This window comes from Plectropomus leopardus, chromosome 13, assembly GCF_008729295.1.
Source record: "Plectropomus leopardus isolate mb chromosome 13, YSFRI_Pleo_2.0, whole genome shotgun sequence".
In the NCBI taxonomy this organism is placed as follows: Eukaryota; Metazoa; Chordata; class Actinopteri; order Perciformes; family Serranidae; genus Plectropomus; species Plectropomus leopardus.
In genome coordinates this window covers 520,142-543,778 of record NC_056475.1, presented here as the reverse complement: position 1 = coordinate 543,778, position 23,637 = coordinate 520,142, and the positions used below count along the sequence as shown (strand labels likewise).

Genomic DNA, 23,637 nt, shown 5'->3' with positions numbered 1-23,637 from the left:
ATACCAGTGATGAGTATATTTTTGAAAGTTGGCAGAAAGTCACAGTAAGTGTTGATATACAGTACAACAGCACTGGAACTTTTAGGTCTGCATGTACCTCTCCACTTTACAGCTGTTAAAACCGTTAATTAGGCCCATTAACGGTTGCTAGTTATCTAACGTTACCGTAGGTTGCAGTGGAACAGGCTGATCTGTAGGCCTATTGTAAGCCCCTCTTGAGCTGCTGTATGGCAGGTAAAAAAAGTTGTGGGGGGAACTTCCACTCTTTTGGAGCTCATGCATGTGTGGGAGTTTTGGTGAAGAAAAATAAAAGGGCAGCAGTTGCTGTTGGAGCGTTCTCACCATCTTCTGTCCTGTTAAATGTTATTTTAGTTATCCAGTTAAGCGGAACTAGGACACTCGATTACATTGGTGGTAGTGGAGTTCTTCAACAAGCCACGGTGACGGCTTTTCTGTGGATGTGTGGAGCTGTTACCCTTGCTGTTGTTTTTAGGTTAGTCTCCTCAGCATAGCTAGCCGTTAACCCCCACATAGTGCTTCAAGACTGCCCAGCTACGCTACGAACATGTAGCACGGAGACGAAGACCCTTTTAAACCTGGCATGGGGATGTTTGACAGATATCCGCCCAGCAGGGACTCTAAGGTGGACCTGCCCTCTTTGTTCACTGGCGACAGAAGGCAGATTTTCCTCAGCTGGGTGAGGAAGCTGGAAGTGGCCGGAGGCGCGAGTGCTGGAGGCGGCGGAGACTTCCGTTATGAGCCGGAGAGGATTCCTCCTTCTCGCCTCGGTAGACCAAGAGGGTCACACCGTATACAGCAGGCTGTTACGGTTGGTCTTCAGTAACATCTGTGCCTAGCAAACACAAAGTGGCAAGCTAGTTTGCACGAAAATGCTTATGTTGTTAGGCAACAGCTGTTATTTTCAGCGGTTGTGGAACTGTTTTTCTTTGCTGGGCAAAAAAAAATCCCTAGCTGAATAAAAAAAAAAAATCATAATCTATAGTTGCTTATTACTGTTAACTAATAAATGATGCTTGTTGAACTGTTGAATAAAAGCAATGTCACACTCAAGATCATACTGTTGTACTGTATATCATCATGGTTGTGATCATCTTCCTACAACCAAATTACAGCTGCAGTGATATACAGTACAACAGCATGACCTTGAGAGTGAAATTGCGTAAATGTGGCTTTGGCATGATAGAGTCTTAACTTGGATTTGTTGATGCAACGATGAATTTTGTTTACTGACACATTTTCCAAAGTGTGTCTGAACCCATGCAATAATATTCTTTAAATGATCATGCCGGTTTTTATGCCGTGCAGTCTGAGGGGTCAGGGGTCACTGGCATTCAGTGCTGGTTTTCTGTCTTGTCACTGACATGCAGAAATTTCTCCAGATTCTCTGAATCTTTTGGAGACATTATGGATTGTTGACAGAGAAATCCTAAAGTCTTTGCAGATGTATATTGAGAAACCTTATTTTTTTTTAACTTTTGGAGTACTGGTCCACACATTTTTTCACAAACTGAGCCTTTTGAGGATGCCTTTCAGTCATGATACTTAAATGTTACCAGTTATCTGTAACAGGTGTTTATGTGAGCATTACACAAGTTTCCCAGACCTTTGTTGCTCCTGTGACACTTTTTTTTAGAAACATGTTCAAACAACAAATTCGGAACGAGTGTATTTACAAAAAAACCCAACATTTTTCTGCTTTAAAAACAAACACCTTGTCTTTCTTCTGTATTCAGTTCATTTTAGGTCGAAAAGGATTTGCAAAACTTTGCATTCTATTTTAAGTTTTACACAGCGTTTCCACTTTTTCAGAACTAGGTTTGTAGAAGGGAGATTACATCACCTATTACTAAGCTGTGATATGGTGTCATATGAAAAAAAAAATTTAAGGCGGGAAAAAGCTGATATACAGCATGTAGAACAGGTAGAACCCTGCAGATCAGCTCCGCTAACATGGTGACGAGCACAGACGATGGATGGACAATTTAACTCAACAGGTATCTGTGCTTAATGGATGTTGGATTTTCATTGTTCTCAACATTGCAAATGTGCTTTTATATAACAATGGCTTTAACGGGTTAACTTGGCATGTCTTCAATGCTTCTGAAAGATGTCCTATGCAGTTCAATTTCAGACCAATATCACTGTTGGACGAGACTTACTGCAAAGAGTTAAACTTGCCACTCTGACATGTCCAACATGGAATGCAACATATGACCAGTGTATTGGAAAAAAGATGTGATGGTGTTACATGGTATTTTATTCATTTGTTTATTTTTAAAAGCGTTTTTAAGATGTTTTGATTGAGATTTTATGCAAACTGTGTGTAGTGTATCGAGCTGGTCAGAGGAGAATTTCTGTCACCACTTGGGACAGACAATGAAGTTCATCTATCTATCTTTCTATCTATGGTATGGTAAAGTGGGTGTTTGGACACAGCTCATGTATAATGTGAGGGTAGGCTAAAATTGCAGACAAGCTCTGCTCACATGGAAACCACCACAGACCATAACCTGCTAACTGACTGCAGAGGGAAAATGTCTTTGTGTGATTTCAGGATTTTCATGTGAACTCAACAGGCACGTCTGCTGATGTTGGATCTTTGTTGTTGCAGTAATACAAACTAAAAGAAAATGATGAAAATGTTCAGGTTCCTTTATTTATTTGGTTAATGTCTTCATTGCTTGTCTAAAATGTTGATTGCAAATCAATCTTTGAACAATGTCACAGCTGGGCAGCAGCATCAGAGCTTACTGGAAAGATTGTTGTTTTCCACTGTGACTACAGTGCCGTGCTGTGTCTTTCTCTTCATTAATGGGGTGATGTTATTCACCTTGAGGAGTAAAACTGTGTTTCGTGAGACGTCCCGTTACATTCTTCTGTTTAACCTCCTTTTTGCAGACACTGTACAGATGGCATTAAGTCAGTTACTGTACCTACTGGCTGCTTGTAGATTAACACTAACATATCCTGTATGTGGTGTTCTTACCATGCTCGCTGATCTCACAATCAAAAATCTCTCCTCTCACACTGATGGTGATGTCTCTGGAGAGATATGTGGCGGTGTGCTACCCACTGAGGCACTCTACCATCGTCACCATCAGAAACACAGCTGTGTCTATCATTGTGATTTGGGCCTTCAGTTCACTAAATATTCTCATACGACTTTTGCTTCTGTTAGATTTTCCATTTGAGGAACTGGAGAGCCTGCAGATGACAGATTTTTGCATCAAAGTCTCTATGTATCTTGACCCAGTGTCCGATGATATGACAAAGCATACACTTATTTTCTGTTTGTATCATCTGGTTTGGCAGTCATAAGCTCCTATATTGGTGTGCTGATAGCAGCCAGGTCAGCCTCCACAGACAAAGATTCAGCCCGAAGAGTTCGTAACACACTGCTGCTGCATCTGGTGCAGCTGGGCCTCAGTCTTGTGTCGACTTTGCACAGCCTAATGATCGTAGCTATTGCGAGAATTGCAAAAAGGATAGTATTTGTACGTGTCCAGACTGTTTTTTATGTGTGTATTTTCATCTTCCCCAGATGTCTGAGTTCTCTCATTTATGGCATAAGAGATCAGACCATCAGACCCATCCTCATGTACCATCTGTGCTGTCGGCTGAAACTCTCAGTCTTTCCAGCAAAGGCTCATGTCTTACCCTGAGATCCATGAAATTAATCTCTCTATATGTTTATGTTTGTCATCTGGCTGGTCTTTGTAAGACAGCATATCCAGTGTTTATAACAGCGTATAAACTCATTTTTATCTTCAGAGTAGGCCATAATGCCCCTCAGAGTGAATATTACCAGATTTATTTCACCTGTGAATGAATGTATTTGAGTTATTTAACCTGTAACCTCCTCACAAAATGAGTGACTGACATACACATGATATTGATTTTTGGATAACGTTGTACAATGAAACTGAGATATGTCGATTAATGATTCCTCATGACCTCTCTATATAGGTCAGTTGTTTTTTGTTTTTTTAAATGGACTTCCAGAGTGTGGTAGGACCAAAAAAACTCTGGACTAACCTGAATGAACTGAACTTGAATGACCTGAAAAGAAAAAAGAACAAAAGCAGAAGTGAAAACATCTATTCGGGGACCAGTTAACTAAAGTGCTACTCTCATTTGTCCCAGCCTAGGCTCAGGTGTCATCCTAAGATCCAACCGATAAAAGCCAACAAAAGGTGTTCGCCACAGTTATTAAGGATTTCTCCAAGTTGTGGTCATTTCACTGAGAATTGAATTCTTTCCATATGTGTCATTCAGTTCATCATAGAGTTCAATTTCAAGTGGGGAGACTATTTACAGTTAACACATTCATTCTTTGATTAAAATGAAAGCTAAGTTGTGGTACCATAATAACGTGACATTATATGACATGCATAAAAGCTTTTTGCTGATGTGGTATTTTTTCTTCCCATGTAGGCCAGAATAACACAAAGTGGATTGTTAGCTGGTTTGACACATTGCTGGTTGTCGCCCTGCTAAACTCATCTGCTGGCAGGAGATAAGAGCCTGGATGGGTTAGGCTGCCCCCGTCTCTGCACCCAGAATGCACTTTTAAACAAATTTACCCATTCTCCCACTATCCACACAGACGTTTTCTCTCTGTATAACTGCCAGTGAGATGTGCCTGACAGATTCAGGCTACGGTCAAAAACTCTAAATAATCTCCTTTCCTAACCGCTTTTCCTTAATATCCTTTATATGGTCATGTTGGTTTTTAATGCAGTGCAGCCTGAGGGGTCAAAGTTCACCTGCATTCAGCTTTGGTTTTCAGTTTTGTCCCTTACATGCAGAGATTTCTACAGATCCTCTGATATTATGGATTGTAGATGGTGAAATCCATACGTTACGTGCACCTGTGCTTTGAGAGTCGTTGTTGTTAAATTGTAGGACTGGGGCGACCCCTAGCTCACCTGGTAATAGTGTGCACCCAGGATCGGTTCCAGTCCGAGCTGTGGCCCTTGCTGTGTGTCACCCCCCCTCTTCCTCCCATATTTCCCGTCTTCTTCAGCGCTATCATTAAAGGCATAAAAAAACCCCAAATAATCTTAAAAAACAGTTACACAGTTTTTGACCGTCCCTGCTTGTGAATAAGTGAACTTTTTGAAGGTGCTAATTTCAAACTGAATAATTAATCTGTTACCAGTTAACCTGTGAAATGTTTCCAACAGCGTCAGAGAAACACTGATTTGTAATTTAATTTCCAAAGTTAGTCTTCGTACCTACAGGAAAAAAAAATGTTTGTACATCAATCTGAGGAGAGAAGCTGCTGAGCAGTTTTCATGTGGAGCTAAAACAATGTCCAACCATATTAAAATAATGTATAAAAACATGATTTTCAGGAGGAACAGAGATAAAGAAGGGGTCTGACAATCACCAGCTGTTTACAGGGGTAACTCTTTATTTATTTGGTTATTTAATATTTATTATCATTTATTCTTTCAGAGTTTATCTTTCTTTTTTTCCCGTAAATGATAATGTGAATTTGTAGATATTTGATTTTGGATATGTGAGTCTATGCCTATATGTTTCATAAATTAGAGTGTAGGTTTAAATGAATAAGGAAGGAGTTTAATAAAAATTCAATTACTTTAAAAAGTTTGTGCTTTTTCTCACTTCTTTTCCAATATGTAAATTAAGTCATCAAGTGTTTAACCATTTTTTTCGTTATTTTAATTTTCATTGGTAGGTGTGGAAAGAGCTGCGCCGTGGAAAACTGTCCTATGTTTGTCTGATTTTTTTTTTCTTTGTGTGAGTCTTCATCTGCTGCAGTTTTGAATTTTCCTGACTACCGCACCGGAAAAGAAGACAAAGGTCTGTGTCTCAAAAATCGGTATTACACGTGTTGCAGTGCTGTACTGTGAAAAAAATGTACAAAAGTGCAAATGTTTCAGTCCATGTTGGACCTTCCTGGGTGCAGAATTCTGCTCTGTTGATTATGTTTTTCATTTGTCATTAAATATTGCTTTTTTGTCTGTCTGCTTGTTTGTAAAATAATTTTTCAGTTTTTTTTCATGTTCAAAATAAATCGATTTAGCACTGGGGCACTTTAATTGTTTTTTTTATTTTTTTATACTGTACCGTTTTATCTTTTTGTTATGTTTTGTGTGGTGTCTGAAGACTATGTTGAATGGATGTCTTTCACCTTATACTGCAAACTAAATCTACCTACTGGTACAAATAAAGGAAGATGAACCTGAACTAAATCAAATCAAAAGAGGAAAAAAATCAGAATCAGAGATACTTTATTGATCCCTGGATGGGAAATTGCTGTTTGTTACAGTTGCTCTGAGGCCCACAGAGAGAATTACAGCAGGAGAAATAAGCACCAGAAATAAGATAAGATAAGATAAGATAAGATAAGATAAGATAAGATAAGATAAGATAAGATACGATACGATACGATACGATACGATACGATACGATACGATAAGATAAGATAACATAAGATAACATAAGATAACATAAGATAACATAACATACACCACACCAAAGCAAACCAAACCTGGACGCAGTTTGTCTCCGGTACGGCAGGTGGCGATATAAGAAACATCCTCGCGCCGCCGCGGTGATGACGTATGAAGTGCGTGCTGACGGCTGCTGCTCGGCAGATTTTCCCTCCTCGTTGACGAAGCTCTCCGGTCCCACCGATGTTCAGCTAAACTCACTTTTATCGGTGAACATTTGGGAGTCGCTGGCTTTCACACTGCGGGAGGGAGGTCAACACTGAACCGGACACCGAGAACATCGCCGTTAACGGTAAATAAGCGTCAAAATAACGGCCGCTCTTTGTCCGCGGCGCTTTTGTTTTGCTAACGTTTGCCTAGCAATGCTAAGGATGTTAGCGGCTAGCTAACGTTAGCTTGACGCAGGTGACTTTTAACGAGCAGAAAGTCGTCGTTTGTCCGGTAACGGCGTGAGTTTGAGTTGATTTCACAGCCTCGCGATAATAAGAACCAGTCAAGTAATCGTTAGTTTCGTTTTTGCGGTTAAATAACGAAGCTAACGTGCTAGCTGAAACGGAAATGATGCTATCGGTGTGTCACAGTTAGCTGCGCGAGGTGGCTCGGTTTATAACCGGTCCGCTCTGGATGTGACTCGCTGATGTTGAGTCTCTGGGTTGGTTTGACTCGTCTAACCTAACCTCGCCTGACTCGCAGGGGCGACTGTATGTCGTGTGTTGGATTGACGTGACGGCGCTGTCATCCCGGTGTGCTGCACGTGGAGCTGACGTCAGGGGGGTCTGTCTGCAGGGTCGGTGCTCCGTCTACCTGCTGGGGTTCACACCTGGTTCACAGGTGGAATAGACATAAACATATTCACTCTGATGCTGAGCGTAAAGCTCCGGTGTTTGTACTTAGGGACTGTTCTGTATTTATCGGAGGAGGGGTGAAGCTCCCTCCTGAGTCGGTCTGTTACCATGATGTTAAAAAAGTCGAATAATTGTGTCGGTCCGACTGAGACAAGACTTTTAAAATCGACGTAAACATGTTAGCCTGACTGAAGTAAAGTCGGTCTAAAACACCCAAATAACTTGACAGGAAGTGGATTTCCTCCGTCATGTAAACACCTCAGTCTGAGTGAACTGGACTCGATGCTCTGAGCGTGATGTCCTCGGGTCACCGCAAAACATATTTTAACCATCTGAGTGAATAAAATAAATAAAAAGAACAGCTAGTATTTTCTTTGTTAAAAATTGTTAAAAACGTAATTAATTTTAGATATAAAAGATAATTATTTTATAATATTTTTTCTGAATTTTTTTTCCTATTTCTCCCTTTCTCTCTTTTTTTTTGAAAAATCAATTTATTTTCTCGTTAACTTTTCCTAATTTTTCAGCCAATTTGCTCAGGTTTCAAAGGTTTAAACCATGTCAGAGGTGTCTGAATGTAGCAAAAGAGACTGATGTCTGTCCAGGTTTCAAAGGGTTAAGTGAATCTTTTCTCTTTAGCTCCCACAGCAGCTGATGCAGGCAGCAGAGGAGCAGCAGCTCCACCTTTCACTGCAGTAAAATGGCCTAAATTGGCTTTGAAATAGTGGAGTTTGGTGTTTTTGATATAACGGCTTAAATTCCCCGTCAGTATTGGCTGTCTGACAGCGAGGTAAGGTGCTGAAAATATTCTAAATTTAACATACACTAACTGATTTAGATTTTTTTAGGTGTCTTCAAACTCATCAATGAAGACGGAGTTTGCTCTCAGAGTTGTTTGATTATTTCTTCATGACGCAGTGGTTCTCTACCACAAAGTTATTGTAAATAGACAGTTGTGATTGTGACTGGGTCGATAGCTTAGACTGGATCAATAATATAGGTTTATAGCAGCGAGCTGAGAGGGGGCAGATCTTCATTTTACTCCCGTGAACGGTGGAGCTGCTGCTGTACCGCCGCTCTAGAAGCTAAAGAGGAGACAACATTCAAATACAGTCAACACTTAGATTCAGACTGAGTTTTTTAGGTGGTTAAAATATGTTTTGCTGCAGCTCTGTCCACAGCAGGACATCGCTTAGCTTCTGTATCTCTATAATACTGGTGACAAATACAAAATTATTAAATAAACAACAGCTACGGTCATATAATGAAGTGAAATTAAGTCCTGTATAAATCATCAAGTCATTCATATTGTGCAGTGAAATTTCCAAACTGAGAACATGTGAGAAATGTGACCTTAGAGCAGTTTGTGACGATGTTTGTGTTTGTCCCTGAACAGAAGACTTATGCGGTCCTACTAGCAGGGCAACATGTTCAACAAGTCATTTGGCACTCCCTTCGGTGGAGGGACGGGGGGGTTCGGCACCTCATCGACCTTTGGACAGCAAAGTAAGTCCTTTCATTTATCTGTTTAGTTATCTGTTGATTGGTTTCACCCCTTAGGGCCTGCTGTAATATAACACACATATCGCTCTGTGCACAAAATGCACTTTTAAAAAACAAGCTTTAAAAAGCTACTGTACAGTGACATGATTTTTGACTTTCACTGAGATCATTCTTTTAACCAACATCAGCCCTAATCAGAAATATCAAATATTCTTAAATTTAAGAATTTTAACCCCTTAAATGCCAGGTTTTTGTCATGATGCTACTTTATTTTTAGATGAATAAAAACTAAACACAAAAATTAATTCTGTTCAGTGTCCTCCATGCTGAGTGTGTGAGTGTAGCTGCTGACAGTCTGGGATATGTCAGTGATAAGCAGCTACATTGATTGTGACAGGTCACCTAGTGGAAATAGCTGGACTACATTTAGGACACATGCATCAACACACACACAATTATCAGAAAAATGAAATAAAATGATGGAAAGTGCCTAAAATGCACCTAACAGTCCCTGAGGGTTGAATGTCACACCTGCGGCAGCGGCGGGTCGACTCCCGAGAATTCTGATGGTCCGTTCGAGCTGCTTAAACATCCAAATTTTGGGGCTAATAGATAAAACGTGTTGATGTTCAGGTTCAGTCTGCTGTCGCTGAAACAGAGTGAGACAGTTTCTAAAGTTTCGTCCTCTCTTTAATGACCTGCAGGCACAGGCTTCGGAACGACCGGAGGATTTGGGACATCTGCGTTCGGGACCACCGCCAATACCGGAGGACTGTTCGGCGCCACGCAGAACAAACCTGGTTAGTCAGCTCTTGTTTCATTGGCTCAGAGCAGTCACGTGTTTGTGTTGTCGTCTGGATCGGCGTTGAAGACGCGTGAATAAAATATTCAACTCTGATGTGTCCTTGTCTCTTGGCTGCAGGCGGTCTGTTCGGCTCCAGCACGTTCAGCCAGCCGGCCACGTCCTCCACCAGCACCGGCTTCGGCTTCGGCGCAGCGACCGGCACCTCCACCAGCCTGTTCGGCAACACGGGGACGGGCACCAGCGGCGGACTCTTCTCCCAGCAGAGCAATGCCTTCGGCGCCAACAAACCCACCTCGTTTGGAAGTGAGAACCCTCCACACAGTTCACAGCTGGGACCAGCGTCCCGCAGGGACCCCACTAACAGCTCAGTGTTATCAGGAGAACATAAGTTTGACTTTTCCTAAAACATCGCAAATATATTTCTTTAAATTTAAATTAAGAATCGCCAGAAGTAAACGCTGACAGTTTTTCTTAAAAAATCACCAGGTGATGATGCGGTGCGATCCTGTCACAGAAAAATGTGTTTGAACAGAAGATGTTGTGCAGAAGAAAACCTCATCGTTTCCACATGAAGCAGCTCGTGCAGATCTGCCAAAACTCTGAAATTAGTTTTTTTCTTTGAAAGCTTTTTACCAACAAAGAAACTTTTAATAGACACTAACAAAACATGTTAACTGAGTCAGTCCCGCTGTGGTTGTGTCTCCCTCCCCGTCGTGTCCTTCAGGCTTCGGGACGAGCACCAGCAGCGGCGGGCTGTTTGGCTCCACCAACACCACCTCCAACCCTTTCGGAGGAGCCAACTCTCTGTTCGGAGGCTCGGGCTTCACCGCCGCGCAGCAGCAGCCGGGAACCACCGTCAAATTCAACGTGAGTCCCCGAGCTGCAGAGAAACCAAAGACGGGCGCCAGAGAGCTGCACACAGTCCACAAGCGGAAACGATAATTATGTTTGTTGATTTCTTTCATCATTAATGACTCGTTTCCTTTTCCTTCAGCCTCCAACAGGAAGTGACACGATGGTGAAAGCAGGCGTGACCACGAGCATCAACACCAAACACCAGTGCATCACGGCCATGAAGGAGTACGAGAACAAATCCCTGGAGGTCAGTTTGTGTTCCCGCCGCTGCTGTCGGATTATTGTCGAATTATGATCATTTTAAGTGTAGTTCTCTGGACATTTTTCTGCAGCTCTTAAAAAATAATTTTCTAGATCGACTATTTTTTTGCAATTTGAAGGACAATGCAAGTTGCTTGTTGCCTTTTCCTCCGTGTTTATTTAAATTTTAATGTTTTTATTTTATTTCACCAGAAAAACCTCATGGGATTAAAAATCTCTTTTTCCCAGAGTGTCCTGGCCAGCCCCAAAACAGAAACACAAAATCAAAACATACATTGTTTTTTAAAAAGGAATTGCACCTATTTTCTCGGGGCTCAAAGGTTTATAAACTTACGAAAGGCGTCTGAACGCAGCACGATAAAAAAGATGTCGGTCCAGGTTTCAAAGGGTTAAACTATCAGTGTTTGAAAGAGGTAATCGGCTGAAATCTGCGTTGTTTTCCTCCTGGAGAAATGAGACGCCGTTCATACGGAGATCAGATTAATAATCGTGACGTTTGATGCAAGAATACATTTATAATTTATTTATTTCAGAAGAGGCACTAAACATTAACCCACATTCAGGAAGTTAGAGTTTAGTTTTCTTTTTCCAGGAGTCGCATCAGATCTCAAAATAACTGAAAACATATATTTCTTTTATATTTTACAGATGTTTTTTTCTTATTTTAGGAATGCAAAATATCGGATTTTTAACCGATATCTTAAATCCTAATAAATATTACAACTAATTTGGCCAGAACGGATAAATCCACTTTTTCCCGCCTAAATTCAGGGCATGGAAACAATAAAAATTTACAAAAGGAGCAGTCTATAACAACCTACGACTCATGACTTACGGCTGTCGTGTCCCTGCAGGAGCTGAGGCTGGAGGACTACCAGGCGGGCAGGAAGGGACCCACCAACCCGATGGCTGCGGGGACCGGCGGTCTGTTCGGCGCGCCCACGGCCACTTCCAGCGCCGCCACCGGCCTGTTCGGCTCCACCGCCCCAAACACCAACTTCTCCTTCGGGCAGAACAAGAGCACGTTTGGAGCCGCACGTGAGTGGAGACGTTTGTCCTCAGGCCTTTGAGCCCGGTGTCCTCTGTGTGATTATGGGCTGCCTCAGACCTGAGGTAACCGTGGTGACAGAAACGCTGCGATATCTTTGGTCGTGGCTCTAAAACGGCGGTGTTACGTCGCAACGAGAGAGGTTCAGCCGTCATCGTGCGATCAAAGACAGCCGGGGATCAAACTCTCGTTAAGACCTGCGTCTACTGACCGACCAATTGAAATGCAGCATGAAATGACGCACTGATCAGCGCCGCTCTGATAAATGCTAATAGATGATGAGAAATACTTCGAGCTCTTGTTGCAAAAATTGTCGTGCTAAGTTTGCCTCTTTTCTTCAGCCACGATCGCGTTCTCCTCCCCCTCTTACATATATTTATAAGAATTATAAACAGACTTTTGTGGACATTTCTCCATGGTTGAGATAATTTCAAATCATTTCCCCACAGCTAATTTTCAAGTTAAGTCGCCACCTTTTGCTGATTTTTATTGCCTGCTCATGAAAGGCGACTGATGTCGGTCCAGGTTTAAAGGGTCAACGTCAGCTCAACGTCAGAGCGACTCACGCCGAGTCGCATGTGTAGAAATCATTTCCTTCATCACCCCTGAATGTGAATCAGTCAGTGAGGTGAAGTGACGCTATGTGTGTGTGTGTGTGTGTGTGTGTGTGTGTGTGTGTGCGCGCGTGTGTGTTCTCTCAGCAGCTGCCGGTGGTTTCGGTGCGACCACAGGCGGTCTGTTCGGTCAGCAGCCGCCACAGCAGGCCAACAGCCTCTTCAAGCCGTTCGGTCAGACGACGACCACGCAGAGCAGCGGCTTCTCCTTCGGAAACACCAACACCATGGGCCAGGCCAACACCAGCAGCATCGTGAGCCGCTCTCTGTCCCTCCACACGCAGACTTTAAAGGGTTAAAGGGCTGAAAGAGGCTCCAGATACACAGAGATACATTTTAACGAGCTCTCTGAATCACTGTCAGACGTCCTGTTTAAGTCACTGTGCAAAGAAACGTCACTAAAGTACGAGCAAACAAAGGTGACTCGCAATTTGGTAAATTGGCTTCATTTTTAAGAGAAAAAATTACACCCCAAATTACCAAAAAGTGCAAAAAGTGAAAAAAAACCCCAAAAAACAAGACTCAGGAAAAGGGCTTAAAAATATGAAAACAGATACAATAACTAACAGAATTTTAAGTACATAGTTCTGATCATTATGAATATATTTTTCTGTACTTTTTTCCTCTTGAAATGTTTCCCAAGCTTTATTAAAAAGGATTTTCTGAAGTTCTAGAGTTCGAGTTTTTAGATGTGTTAAAAGTGTCTGAATTTGGTAAATTTGACACGAGAGACAAAATGTTTAAATTTTCCTCGTTTCCTAAAACTCAGCAGCGTTTTGGTTAAACTGATTATTAAATGTGATTTGAAGCTTCCTGCAGAGAAATGAAAAACAGAAGAGCAGATTTCTTTCACGCAGCGTTTTTGAGAGTCTGGAGGATGTTTTTGGTTATTTAGTCACGGCGCTCCTCTCCTGTCTCACAGGGTCTGTTTGGAAACACGGCGGCGTCTCAGTCGAGCGGGTTGTTTGGCGCCGCTCAGACGAGCACCGCCACGGGCTTCGGGACGGGCACCGGGCTGTTCGGCCAGACCAACACTGGATTTGGAAACGTGGGCACACAGGTACCAAACAGACACATGAGGCCGGTTTCTCAGTAACTGACACCAAATCACACACCTGCAACAGTCATGGAAGCTACAGATAGCAACGCCCAAACCTGGAAAAGTTTTAAATATACCCTGAAAGTATTGGAAAAGTCATTGAATTTTTCTTCCAAACCTGTATAACACATGATGTGTTCAAGGATTGTAGGAAATTTGAGTATCAAACAAAAATTTCTGCTTTTATAGTTTTCTGCTGTGATAAGTGGTGCCATTTTTGTGATTTTTAAAGAAAACCTGCCTTTAAAACCTACAAGCCCAATTTTTTTTCTTTAGAAATTGCCAAAAAATATTAAAGAAAAAAAAAGAGAAAGTCTCCTTTCAGAGAAAGTCCTGGAAAGTTATTGATAAAAGTGTGAATGAACCTTGCATGGAAAGTGAAAAGTGGTTCATTCGGCTCGACTCGGAGCGTCTGACGAGGAGATGAGTTCAGAAACACTCGAAGTACAAACTGAGAAGTTTCTACACTTCAGATCAGCGCTCGACTGAAACGTGGACCGTCACACCGGGAACTGTAGTGTATTCACGTGTGTGTCTGTGTGTGTGTGTCTGTGTGTGTCTGTGTGTGTCTGTGTGTGTGTGTCTGTGTGTGTCTGTGTGTGTCTGTCTGTGTGTGTGTGTGTCTGTCTGTGTGTGTGTGTCTGTCTGTGTCTGTGTGTGTGTGTGTCTGTGTGTGTGTGTGTGTGTGTGTGTGTGTGTGTCTGTCTGTCTGTGTGTGTGTGTGTGTCTGTCTGTGTGTGTCTGTGTGTCTGTCTGTCTGTGTGTGTGTGTGTGTGTGTGTGTGTGTGTGTGTGTGTCTGTGTCTGTGTCTGTGTCTGTGTCTGTGTGTGTGTGTGTGTGTGTTACAGCAGAGTTTATTCGGTAATAAGACGGCCGGGTTCGGCACCACCACCACCAGCGCTCCGTCCTTTGGCACCGGTACCGGTCTGTTTGGGAACAAGCCGGCTCTGACTCTGGGGACGGGGACCAACACGTCGTCCTTCGGTGAGAACGGAGAGAAGTGAAACCCGTCAGCGGCTCGTCAGTAACTCCGATCACTGACGGGTGTCTGTAATTCTCTCGGTGCAGGTTTTGGTGCGAACCCTGCAGCAGGGAGTCTGTTTGGAAACAAGCCGGCCACCGGAGGACTGGGGACCGCACTGGGAACCAGCTTTGGAGCAGGTACTGGAGGAACCGCCTCATCAGGACACAGGAACTGAAATATTCCCCCAAAAAACCCAAAACAGACATATACACGCATTCTTCTCACCACGGCCCTGAGGAGCTGAAAAACCTGCCGCTACTTCAGTCATCATAAAATCAGCTTTTCACTTTCACACCAGAGAATAATTATTATTAATTATTAATTATTATTGTTCCAGCTTCAACCCTTTTTCACCAACAGTTTATTAATTCAAGCAGCGGAGCAAAAAAAAAAGCATTTATCTTAATTGATTATTGGTTAAATTGACCATTATTAATTAATTGTTTGGGGGTTTTTTTTAAAGCATAAAGCTTATTTTATACCAACATTTGTCCTTAAAGCTCCCAGCAGCATATTGAATATAATCAGATTAATCAATCAACACATTTCACATGATTAAATTCTTCCGATTAATCGACCGATTAATCAATCAGCGATTAATTGTTATCATCCCTAATATTCTGTTTGGAACATTCCCCAAAATGTCCTGACGCACCACAGCTGCAGAACGGTCCCTAACCAGCAGCCTCGTTACAAACTGCTCGTTTAACGTTGTTCTGCTCGTTCAGAGACCAAACACACAATGAGGGGCCTTAAAATACACTCTTAAATCCACCTCACCTCTGTGTGTGTGTGTGTGTGTGTGTGTGTGTGTGTGTGTGTGTGTGTGTGTGTGTGTGTGTGTGTGTGTGTGTGTGTGTGTGTGTGTGTGTTTTCAGCAGTGGGCGCTGGACAGACGTCTCTGTTTGGGAATAACCAGAACAAACTGGGCACCACACTGGGAACAATGGGAACGTTCGGAGCGACCGGATTCAGCAGCGGAACCAGCAGCCTCGGCTTCGGAGCTCAGCAGCAGCCTGTTGGTGAGCAGCAGCTGTGTGTTCGTCTGTCTCTGTCTGTCTCTGTCTGTGTTTGTCTGTGTTTGTCTGTGTTTGTCTGTGTTTGTCTGTCTCTGTCTCTGTCTCTGTCTCTGTGTGTCTCTGTCTGTCTCTGTGTGTCTCTGTCTGTCTCTGTGTGTCTCTGTGTGTCTCTGTCTGTCTCTGTCTGTCTCTGCCTCTGTGTGTCTCTGTGTGTCTCTGTCTGTCTCTGTCTGTCTCTGCCTCTGTGTGTCTCTGTCTGTCTCTGTCTGTCTCTGCCTCTGTGTGTCTCTGTGTGTCTCTGTCTGTCTCTGTGTGTCTCTGTGTGTCTCTGTCTCTGTGTGTCTCTGTCTGTCTCTGTGTGTCTCTGTCTGTCTCTGTGTGTCTCTGTCTCTGTGTGTCTCTGTCTGTCTCTGTGTGTCTCTGTATGTCTCTGTGTGTCTCTGTCTCTGTGTGTCTCTGTATGTCTCTGTGTGTCTCTGTCACCTGTGTGAGTGTTTCATACAAAGGTTAACATCTTTTATCTGATGTGTTTACTTTATGCTTCTCGTTATTCTCAGTCACCGAGTCGTCCCGTCAGATGAAATGTCCCCGTGTCTCTTTGTGTAGTTGTGACTGAAGTCTGTTGCTTTTATTCTGACGTCTCTCAGGACAGGTTTTTGACTTTTATTTAATTTCAATGTTTCTCCTCCAGCGCTCACAGATCCAAACGGGGCGGCCGCCCAGCAGGCCATGCTGCAGCAGCAGCTCAGCGTCCTGGCCTACTCTCCGTACGGAGACTCGCCGCTGTTCAGAAACCCGCTGTCAGACCCCAAAAAGAAGGAGGAGGTGAGACACACGGCACACGTAACACCTAACATGTAACACACACCCTCCCTCTGCAGGAGCTGAAGCAGCGTCATGTCTTTGTCACCACTGTTTGACGACTGTATTCAAGGGATTGTTGATTTGTGTAGATATAAAAACATATAAATATAGATCCAGATATCCCTTTATCTAATAATCCATCTATCTATCTATTAATGTACAATATTTTCTAAAGCTTGACTTTGAAAAGTGCAATTTGTGCACCGAGCGATACGAGTGTGTGTAATATTAAAGCGGGCCCTAAAGGGTTAAAGCTGTTGAAAATAATATAATGATCAAAATCACAATTGTGACCTTTTTCGTGACTCTCATCAGTACATTTTTAATCATAGCAGCTGTAGAGTTTTTTGTTTCTATTAGTGATAACTGATTACAAACAACCACTAATATTTATACTATAAGATCATTTTTAAAAATCTGTTTATAAGAGACGAGAGCGTAATTACAGTATCAAAGTAGAGTTTGTGGATACACAGCATGTTTCCACGGTTACCGCACAGATCTGCTGCTTCAGTGTCCAAAACGTTTGAGTGTCCAATCGCAGCCTCTCTGTTCTGACAGCGCCTGAAACCGACCAATCCGACGGCCCAGAAGGCTCTGACCACGCCCACCCACTACAAGCTGACGCCCCGCCCTGCGACCAGAGTCCGCCCCAAAGCGCTGACTTCATCGGGGGCGTCCAAGTCGCAGCTGTTCGACGGCCTGGACGACGACGAGCCCTCGCTCACCAACGGAGCCTTCATACCCAGGTACCCGTCGGTCGCCATGGCAACAGCGTTTGGGACAACTAAATATACCCTAAAAATATGGAAGAGTCCTGGAATTTTAATAACATGATGTGTTCAAGGACTGTTGGAAATGTGATATTCAACAGTGATTTCAATGAATGCAGTTTCACATGCCCTCTGCTTTTTGCACCACCCTCTCCTCTCTCAAAAATAACAAACAGTCCCTAAGTTAAATTCACATGCTCAGTTCTGATCCGTTCTGAATTCGTTACCTCTGAAGTGATTTAGCTGAAAAAGCTGTTTTAAAGTGATGAAAAAGAGCCGATAACGAGCAGCCATGGTCATTTCAGAGAATGTTTGGTCTTAAAAATTTGCCTCAGTGTCCTGGAAATGTGTTGGTCAGTGTGTGTGTGTGTGTGTGTGTGTGTGTGTGTGTGTGTGTGTGTGTGTGTGTGTGTGTGTGTGTGTGTGTGTTCACAGGAAGAGCATCAAGAAGCTGGTGCTGAAGAACCTGAACAGCAGTCAGTACAGCAGCCCGGTCAACAAAGACACGGACGACCTCGCCTCACCTCCAGAGTACCCGCAGAACGGACACAGGTACACACACACACACACACACACACACACACACACACGTCTCATCACCATGGTAACGTGGTGGATTCAGCCTTCTTGTTTGCTGGTTAGTTGTGTGTTAATGTGTCCTCCTGCTCCTCGCTGTCCTCCTCCCTGCAGCCACATGGAGGAGGAGGAGGAGGAGGCGGCGGGACCCAGCGGTCGGCCCGACGACGACCCCGAGGTCACCCAGTTCTACGTCAACCCCATCGCCAAGCCGATCCCGCAGGGCCGCGCCCAGACCAGCCTGCAGGACACCATCAGCGACCTCAACATGCACAAAGCTGCACGCAACGGGCTGGAGGTCAGCGGGCTCCTCCGAACCGTCCAATCAGGTTCTGTCCGGTTCTGATGTTCCTCTGAGGGTCAACTCTGGTGTCTCTGTGTCCACAGCTGAGCAGCGAGGACGTGTCGGCGTCTCTGGGGGACGAGTCTCTGCAGGAGGACAGAGAGGAGGAGCAGCAGGAGTCCCAGCAGTCTCCGCACCCCGCAGGTCAGAAACAAACTCACGTGTTGACCTGCGACGAGTCCAAGTCGTCTCCAGAGAGACAAACCAGCCGCCGCTTCAGAACGCCAGGCTGTCTGCAGCCCCTTCAGAGAATCAGGGTCCTGGAAAACCTGGAAAATTTGAGGAAAAAAAACTTTTTCCTATAAGATCACAAAAAAGAAAATCACCTTTTTTTTGCTTTAAAGATCAACAATAATTAAACAAAGTTTTTCTCTTTACAGTCAAGTTTTGAAAGAAAAAGATGTGAGGTGTTTCCATATTAAAAATTGAGAAAAAGATTTTTTTATAATCTAATACAAAAAAACAGCCATTTAAAGTTGTCTGCTCCTCTTCTAAAAATCACTCAAAATGATCTGACACGCCTCCCCCTTCTGGCACCGCCCCCTCGCCGCCGTGTTTGATTATTAGTTATTATTATATTTAAATATTAATTTCTAATCCTGCTCTGAATTTATTATTCTTTTAAATAATATATTTTTTCAAAGCTGTTACATAGTGATGAAAAAGAGCCGATGGTGTTCCAGTCAATGTCTGGTCTTTAAGAAAAGTCCTGGAGAAGTCCTGGAAGGTTGTCGGTGAAAACGTGTGTGAACTCTGAGACAGTAGGAGTAAAGAAAGCCTGTGTGTGTGTGTGTGTGTGTGTGTGTGTGTGTGTGTGTGTCGTCAGGCGTCGTGCTGAGCCGTGTGGGTTACTACACCATCCCCTCCATGGACGAGCTGGCCGACATGCTGGATGAGAGCGGCGAGTGTGTGGTGGAGAACTTCACCATCGGCAGGAAAGGTAACCGCCATTTTCCTCCTGACCTCAAACTTTAACCACGGTTACATTTTTAAAAGTCGTTTACGAGTCTCGCCGCTTTCTAACCTGATTGGACGACGTGTCGCCGCTCTGCTCTGATTGGCTCCGGCAGGCTACGGCTCCATCTTCTTCCCCGGCGAGGTGAACGTGACGGGGCTGAACCTCGACGACATCGTGCACTTCAGACGCAAAGAGGTCATCGTGTACCCCGACGACAAGAACAAGCCGGCCGAGGGGGAGGGGCTGAACAGGTAAGCCCGCCATCCGTCGGTCTGCAGGAAGCTCGCGTCGCCCCGTCACGTTTTATTAATCCACTTCCTGTCCTCGTCTGTTGTTGGCGGCAGGCGGGCGGAGGTGACTCTGGACGGCGTTTGGCCGAACGACAAGACGACGTGCACCCAGATCAGGAGCCCCGAGCGTCTGAGCGACATGAACTACGAGGGGCGTTTGGAGAAGGCGTCCCGCCGACAGGGAGCCCGCTTCCTGGAGTACCGACCCGAGACCGGGTCCTGGGTGTTCGAGGTCAGTCCCTGCTGCACGCCGCCGGCGTGAGAGCGCTGCAGCACAGAGCTTTTATTTTGAAATGTGGTTTCCTGCCGTAGGGTGAGACAGGTTTTTATTTTTCCTACAGAACAAGGACCCTTTTCTTTTCTTCTGATTTTTTTTTTAAATGTGCTTCTGAAATGTTTGTGAAAATGTTTAAAATCAAAGGAAGGAAAAAAATGCTAGAAATTGCAAAAAATTTAACGTAATTTAATGAAAGAGAACATTAAAAAAAGAAAAGAAAACATGCCCTCTGTGCATTTGGAGAGCAGGATTTCTTTAAAAATAACCAAACACTTTTACAAATGTTCAAAAATAAAAGAAACAAGGCAAAAAAAAAAAACTTGCTTGAAATTTTAGAAGATAAAAAACTCACAGAACCTCTTATGTGGGTTTGGAAAGCAAGATTGAACATTTGTACAAATATTAAAACTCATTTTTAAACAATTGAAAAAAAATAAACGGCCAAATTTAGTAAAAAAAAAAAAAGTGTTTTGTTTTAAGCCTGTGTCGCTGAGCCGCTCAGGTGTAACTGACTCCGCCCCCCTCTCTCTCAGGTGGCCCATTTCTCCAAATATGGCCTCCAGGACTCTGACGAGGAGGACGACGTCCCGCCAAAAGCCGACCCCAAGAAGCTGAAGACGATGATGTCACTTCCTGCCTCCAGGCTGCAGCAGCTGCCCGCCTCCCAGCAGCAGGTGGCGCCTCAGGCTCAGGTAGAGCGGCCTGCGCCCACCAACACTCTTCATCCTCATCTTCATCATCCTCACTGACCTCAGCAGCGTTTCATCAGCACTCAGAACAAGTTTAGCTTCGATTTTAGCAATAAAAACGGAGGCAAAGAGAATTTCCTTTTTGGGGTTAAAGTGCGAGCCGCTTCTTTCAGTTTTTCTTCGTTTGCACTGACGGCTGCCGTCGTCTCGCAAACACGGGAATTCATTTCTATCTTCAGCGATGCGGCCGCATCACTAACGGCTCTGCAGCGAGTCTCTCCTGTCAGACACAAAATGACCCGTCTGATGGCGGCTGCTTTCCGCCGGCTGAAGCCGTCTCCCGCGTCTCAGAGTGAGACGTTTGTCTCCGGCCCGGCAGCGTGTCGAGTGTCTGACATGTTGTCGTGTTTGAGGTTTGATCCAGATCTGACGCCGTAAAGCCAAACCAGCTCCGAACGACTGACGCGACTGTGGCCTGTTTGGAAACGTACTTTGCTTTTTTTGAAACTGGTCGTGAAGGACAAACTGTATTTGGTGATGAAAAGGATTTCTGTCCCTGCGGGCTGTCTCTGCAGTCAGCAGAGGGACAGAACGGACGGGCTGCTTTCGGGTTTGCTGCTGCTCGGCCTTTTGGTTTCATGTTTTAATTAAAAAAATGTCTTTAATGAAATTTAGTAGACTTTGCAAACGCAGTGGTGGAGCTGTTTGGGGTTATTTTGAGCGTTCGGGGTTTCAGAGTCAGAATCTTTGGCTGCTGGATTGAAGTTTTTGTTGAGGTGAAATCGTGGAGGGATGAGAGGGGAGCGAAATGTTCGGTGTGTCAGAGAAGTTCGAGCCCGGCCGCGCCGTCACTGCGAACACGGCGAGGTTTGCAGTTTTGCTGCCGTCGGTCCCGTTTCTTTTGTTCTTTTTTCTTTTTTAAATCAGACTACAGTCTGAATTTTAGGGATGTGATTAGTTTTGTGTTTTTATTGAATAGGAGACATTTCCTGAAACTGCAGCGTAGTTTTTTCACTCTGCTGAACCAACAGGAAACAGTTCGACCTCGAGCAGCTTTTTTCTGGATCTTCTGCTGCTTCAGTTTGAGCTCAAACACACATTTAACTCTTTAACTCTCACATGTCTCTCAGAACATAACTCTCAGAAATAACTGAAAATAACTGAGCACGAGTCTCTGAGTCCAGAGACGTCTCCGAGAGCGTCTGTTCTTGTATCCGATGAGTTTTCATTATAACGAACTTTATTTAAAGGTTATTTCATGTTCAGCACGTTCACAGTCGAACATTTTAGACTCCGGATTTATGACTAAAAATGTGCTAATTAGTTAATGAAAGAAAAGTGAATAAAGTTACTGAAGATGAGTTTTAATCTTTGGTCTGTAAACTTTGTGCTAACATTAAAATTCAGCAGCTGACAGCCGAGGTTTGGTTTGTTTACTTTGTTCTTTTGGTAAATTAATCTCTGATGATAAAACAATAGAGTTTATTATATATATTTATTATATATTACATGATTTTTTTTATCTGGATCAGATTATGAATTTAGGAAATACTGAGCAGATCAGACAGTCGAGTCAGCAGCCCGACGAGCGTCAGGAGAAGATGAATGAAAAGTGGTTTTCATGAAAAGTTTAAATGTATAAAACTGATGTTCAGACTGAAGAGTTTAGACAGATAAAAAAACTCAACTTTATTTAAAAAAACTTCATACACACGTGCAGCTCAAAGTGGTTCACAGAGCATAATTATAACAAAAAAACAAAAACAGACAACAGTTAATACGAAATTTAAAGACTCAACATTTACACCATTAAATGTTGAAGGTGAAGATTTTGGGAAATATAAAAATGACTCAAAAACCAATAAAAATGGCAAATTTTGAAAAACTAAAAGAAGTAAAAGCACAAAATGTAAAACATTTTTTAAACTAAAATAAAAATCAAAACTTAAAAATACGAGAGATGTGGAAACTAAAATTACAACAATAAAATGTCATAAAAAGAATTTTTAACAAATCCAAATTTAAACAAAATGTTTGAAATGATTTTTTTGACTAAAATTAACTAAAAAAAACAGTTTACAATAACATGTTAAAAATAAAAAACAAACTTGAAAAATTAGAAATAACAACAGTACATTAAAAATGATAAAAAACAAAAATTTAGTTTATAAACAAGTAATTAAATGTTTTTATAAATAAAAGTAATAAACTGACATAAAATGATTTTTAAAGACTAAAAATTACAGTAAACAACAGAATTTTTAATTAAATGGAAGTCAATAAAAAAATAGAAGTTTATATAAAAACAGTCAGAAACTCTGATTTTATATTTCGTCAGAACGAAGTGAAGAAGTCCGCCGTCCTCGCCGCGTCCACGTGTTCGACCTCCTGACTGACTCTGTGTTTGTGTCTTCAGTCCACCGTGGTCGTGGATCTTCCGGGCGGCGTGGCGGAGTTGGACAGCGACATGGCCGACATCACCCAGAGCTTCCCGACAGAGAGCATGCTGGGAGGAGAGGAGGACGGCGAGCTGCCGGCGGTGGCGGACGCAGATGCGACGGCGAGCGGGAAGCTCGGAGGTTTGATCTCCTCTGAGCACGACGGCGTCTCGGCGTCCGGCCACATGGCGTCCTCGCTGGGGATCAACCCGCACACGCTCCAGGTAGAGTGACGTCCTCGCCCGCAGACAGGAAGTTAATTCGCCAGAATAAAAGCGCTGTTAAATGTTGTCGTGTTCCGTCCTCAGATCATGAAGGCGTCTCTGTTCGCCGAGGACGAGGACGAGAGCGACGCCTTCCAGGATCAGGGAGCGATGAAGGACGTGTGGTCGCCTCGCCTCGTCCAGCCGGGACACAGCCGACCCTCCGGTACGCAGCGCCGCCAGCGTGCGTCTGTGACGCATTTTAGCATTTTAAAATTTCAGAATTTAATTTCTTTGTCTTTGAGGAACGTACAGAAAAAAACAGGAAAATCCTGGAATTTAGTTTCACAAACCTGCGTACTGACACACGATAATTTTTTTCCCTAATTTCTGGTGATCAGTTACGGAAACGTTCCCTCCAAACCCGCAGGTTTTCTTCAAACGTGGCAAAAATCAGGCAGAAATATTTAAAGACTGGAAATCACCAAATGTTTTCTTTAAAAGAAGCCCTCAAATCTATCTGTTCTTTATTTTTTATTTTTTAAATTGCCAAATGATTTCCCCCAAAAATTTCAAAGACAATCAAATGACGAACTGGAACCTTAAACAGCGTCAGTGAAAAATAATCATAAATCATAAATATCATAAAT

The 23,637-nt window shown here is 43.3% G+C and overlaps 1 protein-coding gene and 1 pseudogene across 1 annotated transcript; both read left to right on the top strand.

The window, feature by feature from the left end:
• The first annotated feature begins 2,711 nt into the window (after nt 1–2,711).
• LOC121952685 lies at nt 2,712–3,683 on the top strand (annotated as a pseudogene).
• Nucleotides 3,684–6,707: 3,024 nt separating this feature from the next.
• nup98 (nucleoporin 98 and 96 precursor) lies at nt 6,708–21,765 on the top strand. The gene is made up of 21 exons (XM_042499101.1): nt 6,708–6,795; nt 8,745–8,854; nt 9,556–9,651; nt 9,774–9,959; nt 10,381–10,523; nt 10,651–10,758; nt 11,627–11,810; nt 12,522–12,688; nt 13,357–13,494; nt 14,382–14,517; nt 14,602–14,694; nt 15,436–15,579; nt 16,268–16,401; nt 17,002–17,189; nt 17,649–17,765; nt 17,904–18,087; nt 18,177–18,276; nt 18,959–19,072; nt 19,203–19,341; nt 19,435–19,612; nt 20,191–21,765. The coding sequence occupies exons 2-21, from the start codon at nt 8,776–8,778 to the stop codon at nt 20,404–20,406; spliced, it is 2,844 nt and encodes a 947-aa protein (XP_042355035.1). The 5' UTR covers nt 6,708–6,795; nt 8,745–8,775; the 3' UTR covers nt 20,407–21,765.
• The last annotated feature ends 1,872 nt before the right edge of the window (nt 21,766–23,637 follow it).

Excerpts from the sequence above, each read along its gene's own strand:
- nup98 (XM_042499101.1), top strand. The coding sequence starts at position 8,776 with ATGTTCAACAAGTCATTTGGCACTCCCTTCGGTGGAGGGACGGGGGGG. Across the intron at positions 17,190-17,648 it reads AACGGAGCCTTCATACCCAG|GAAGAGCATCAAGAAGCTGG; the intron begins GTACCCGTCGGT and ends GTGTGTTCACAG. Across the intron at positions 19,073-19,202 it reads CTTCACCATCGGCAGGAAAG|GCTACGGCTCCATCTTCTTC; the intron begins GTAACCGCCATT and ends TGGCTCCGGCAG.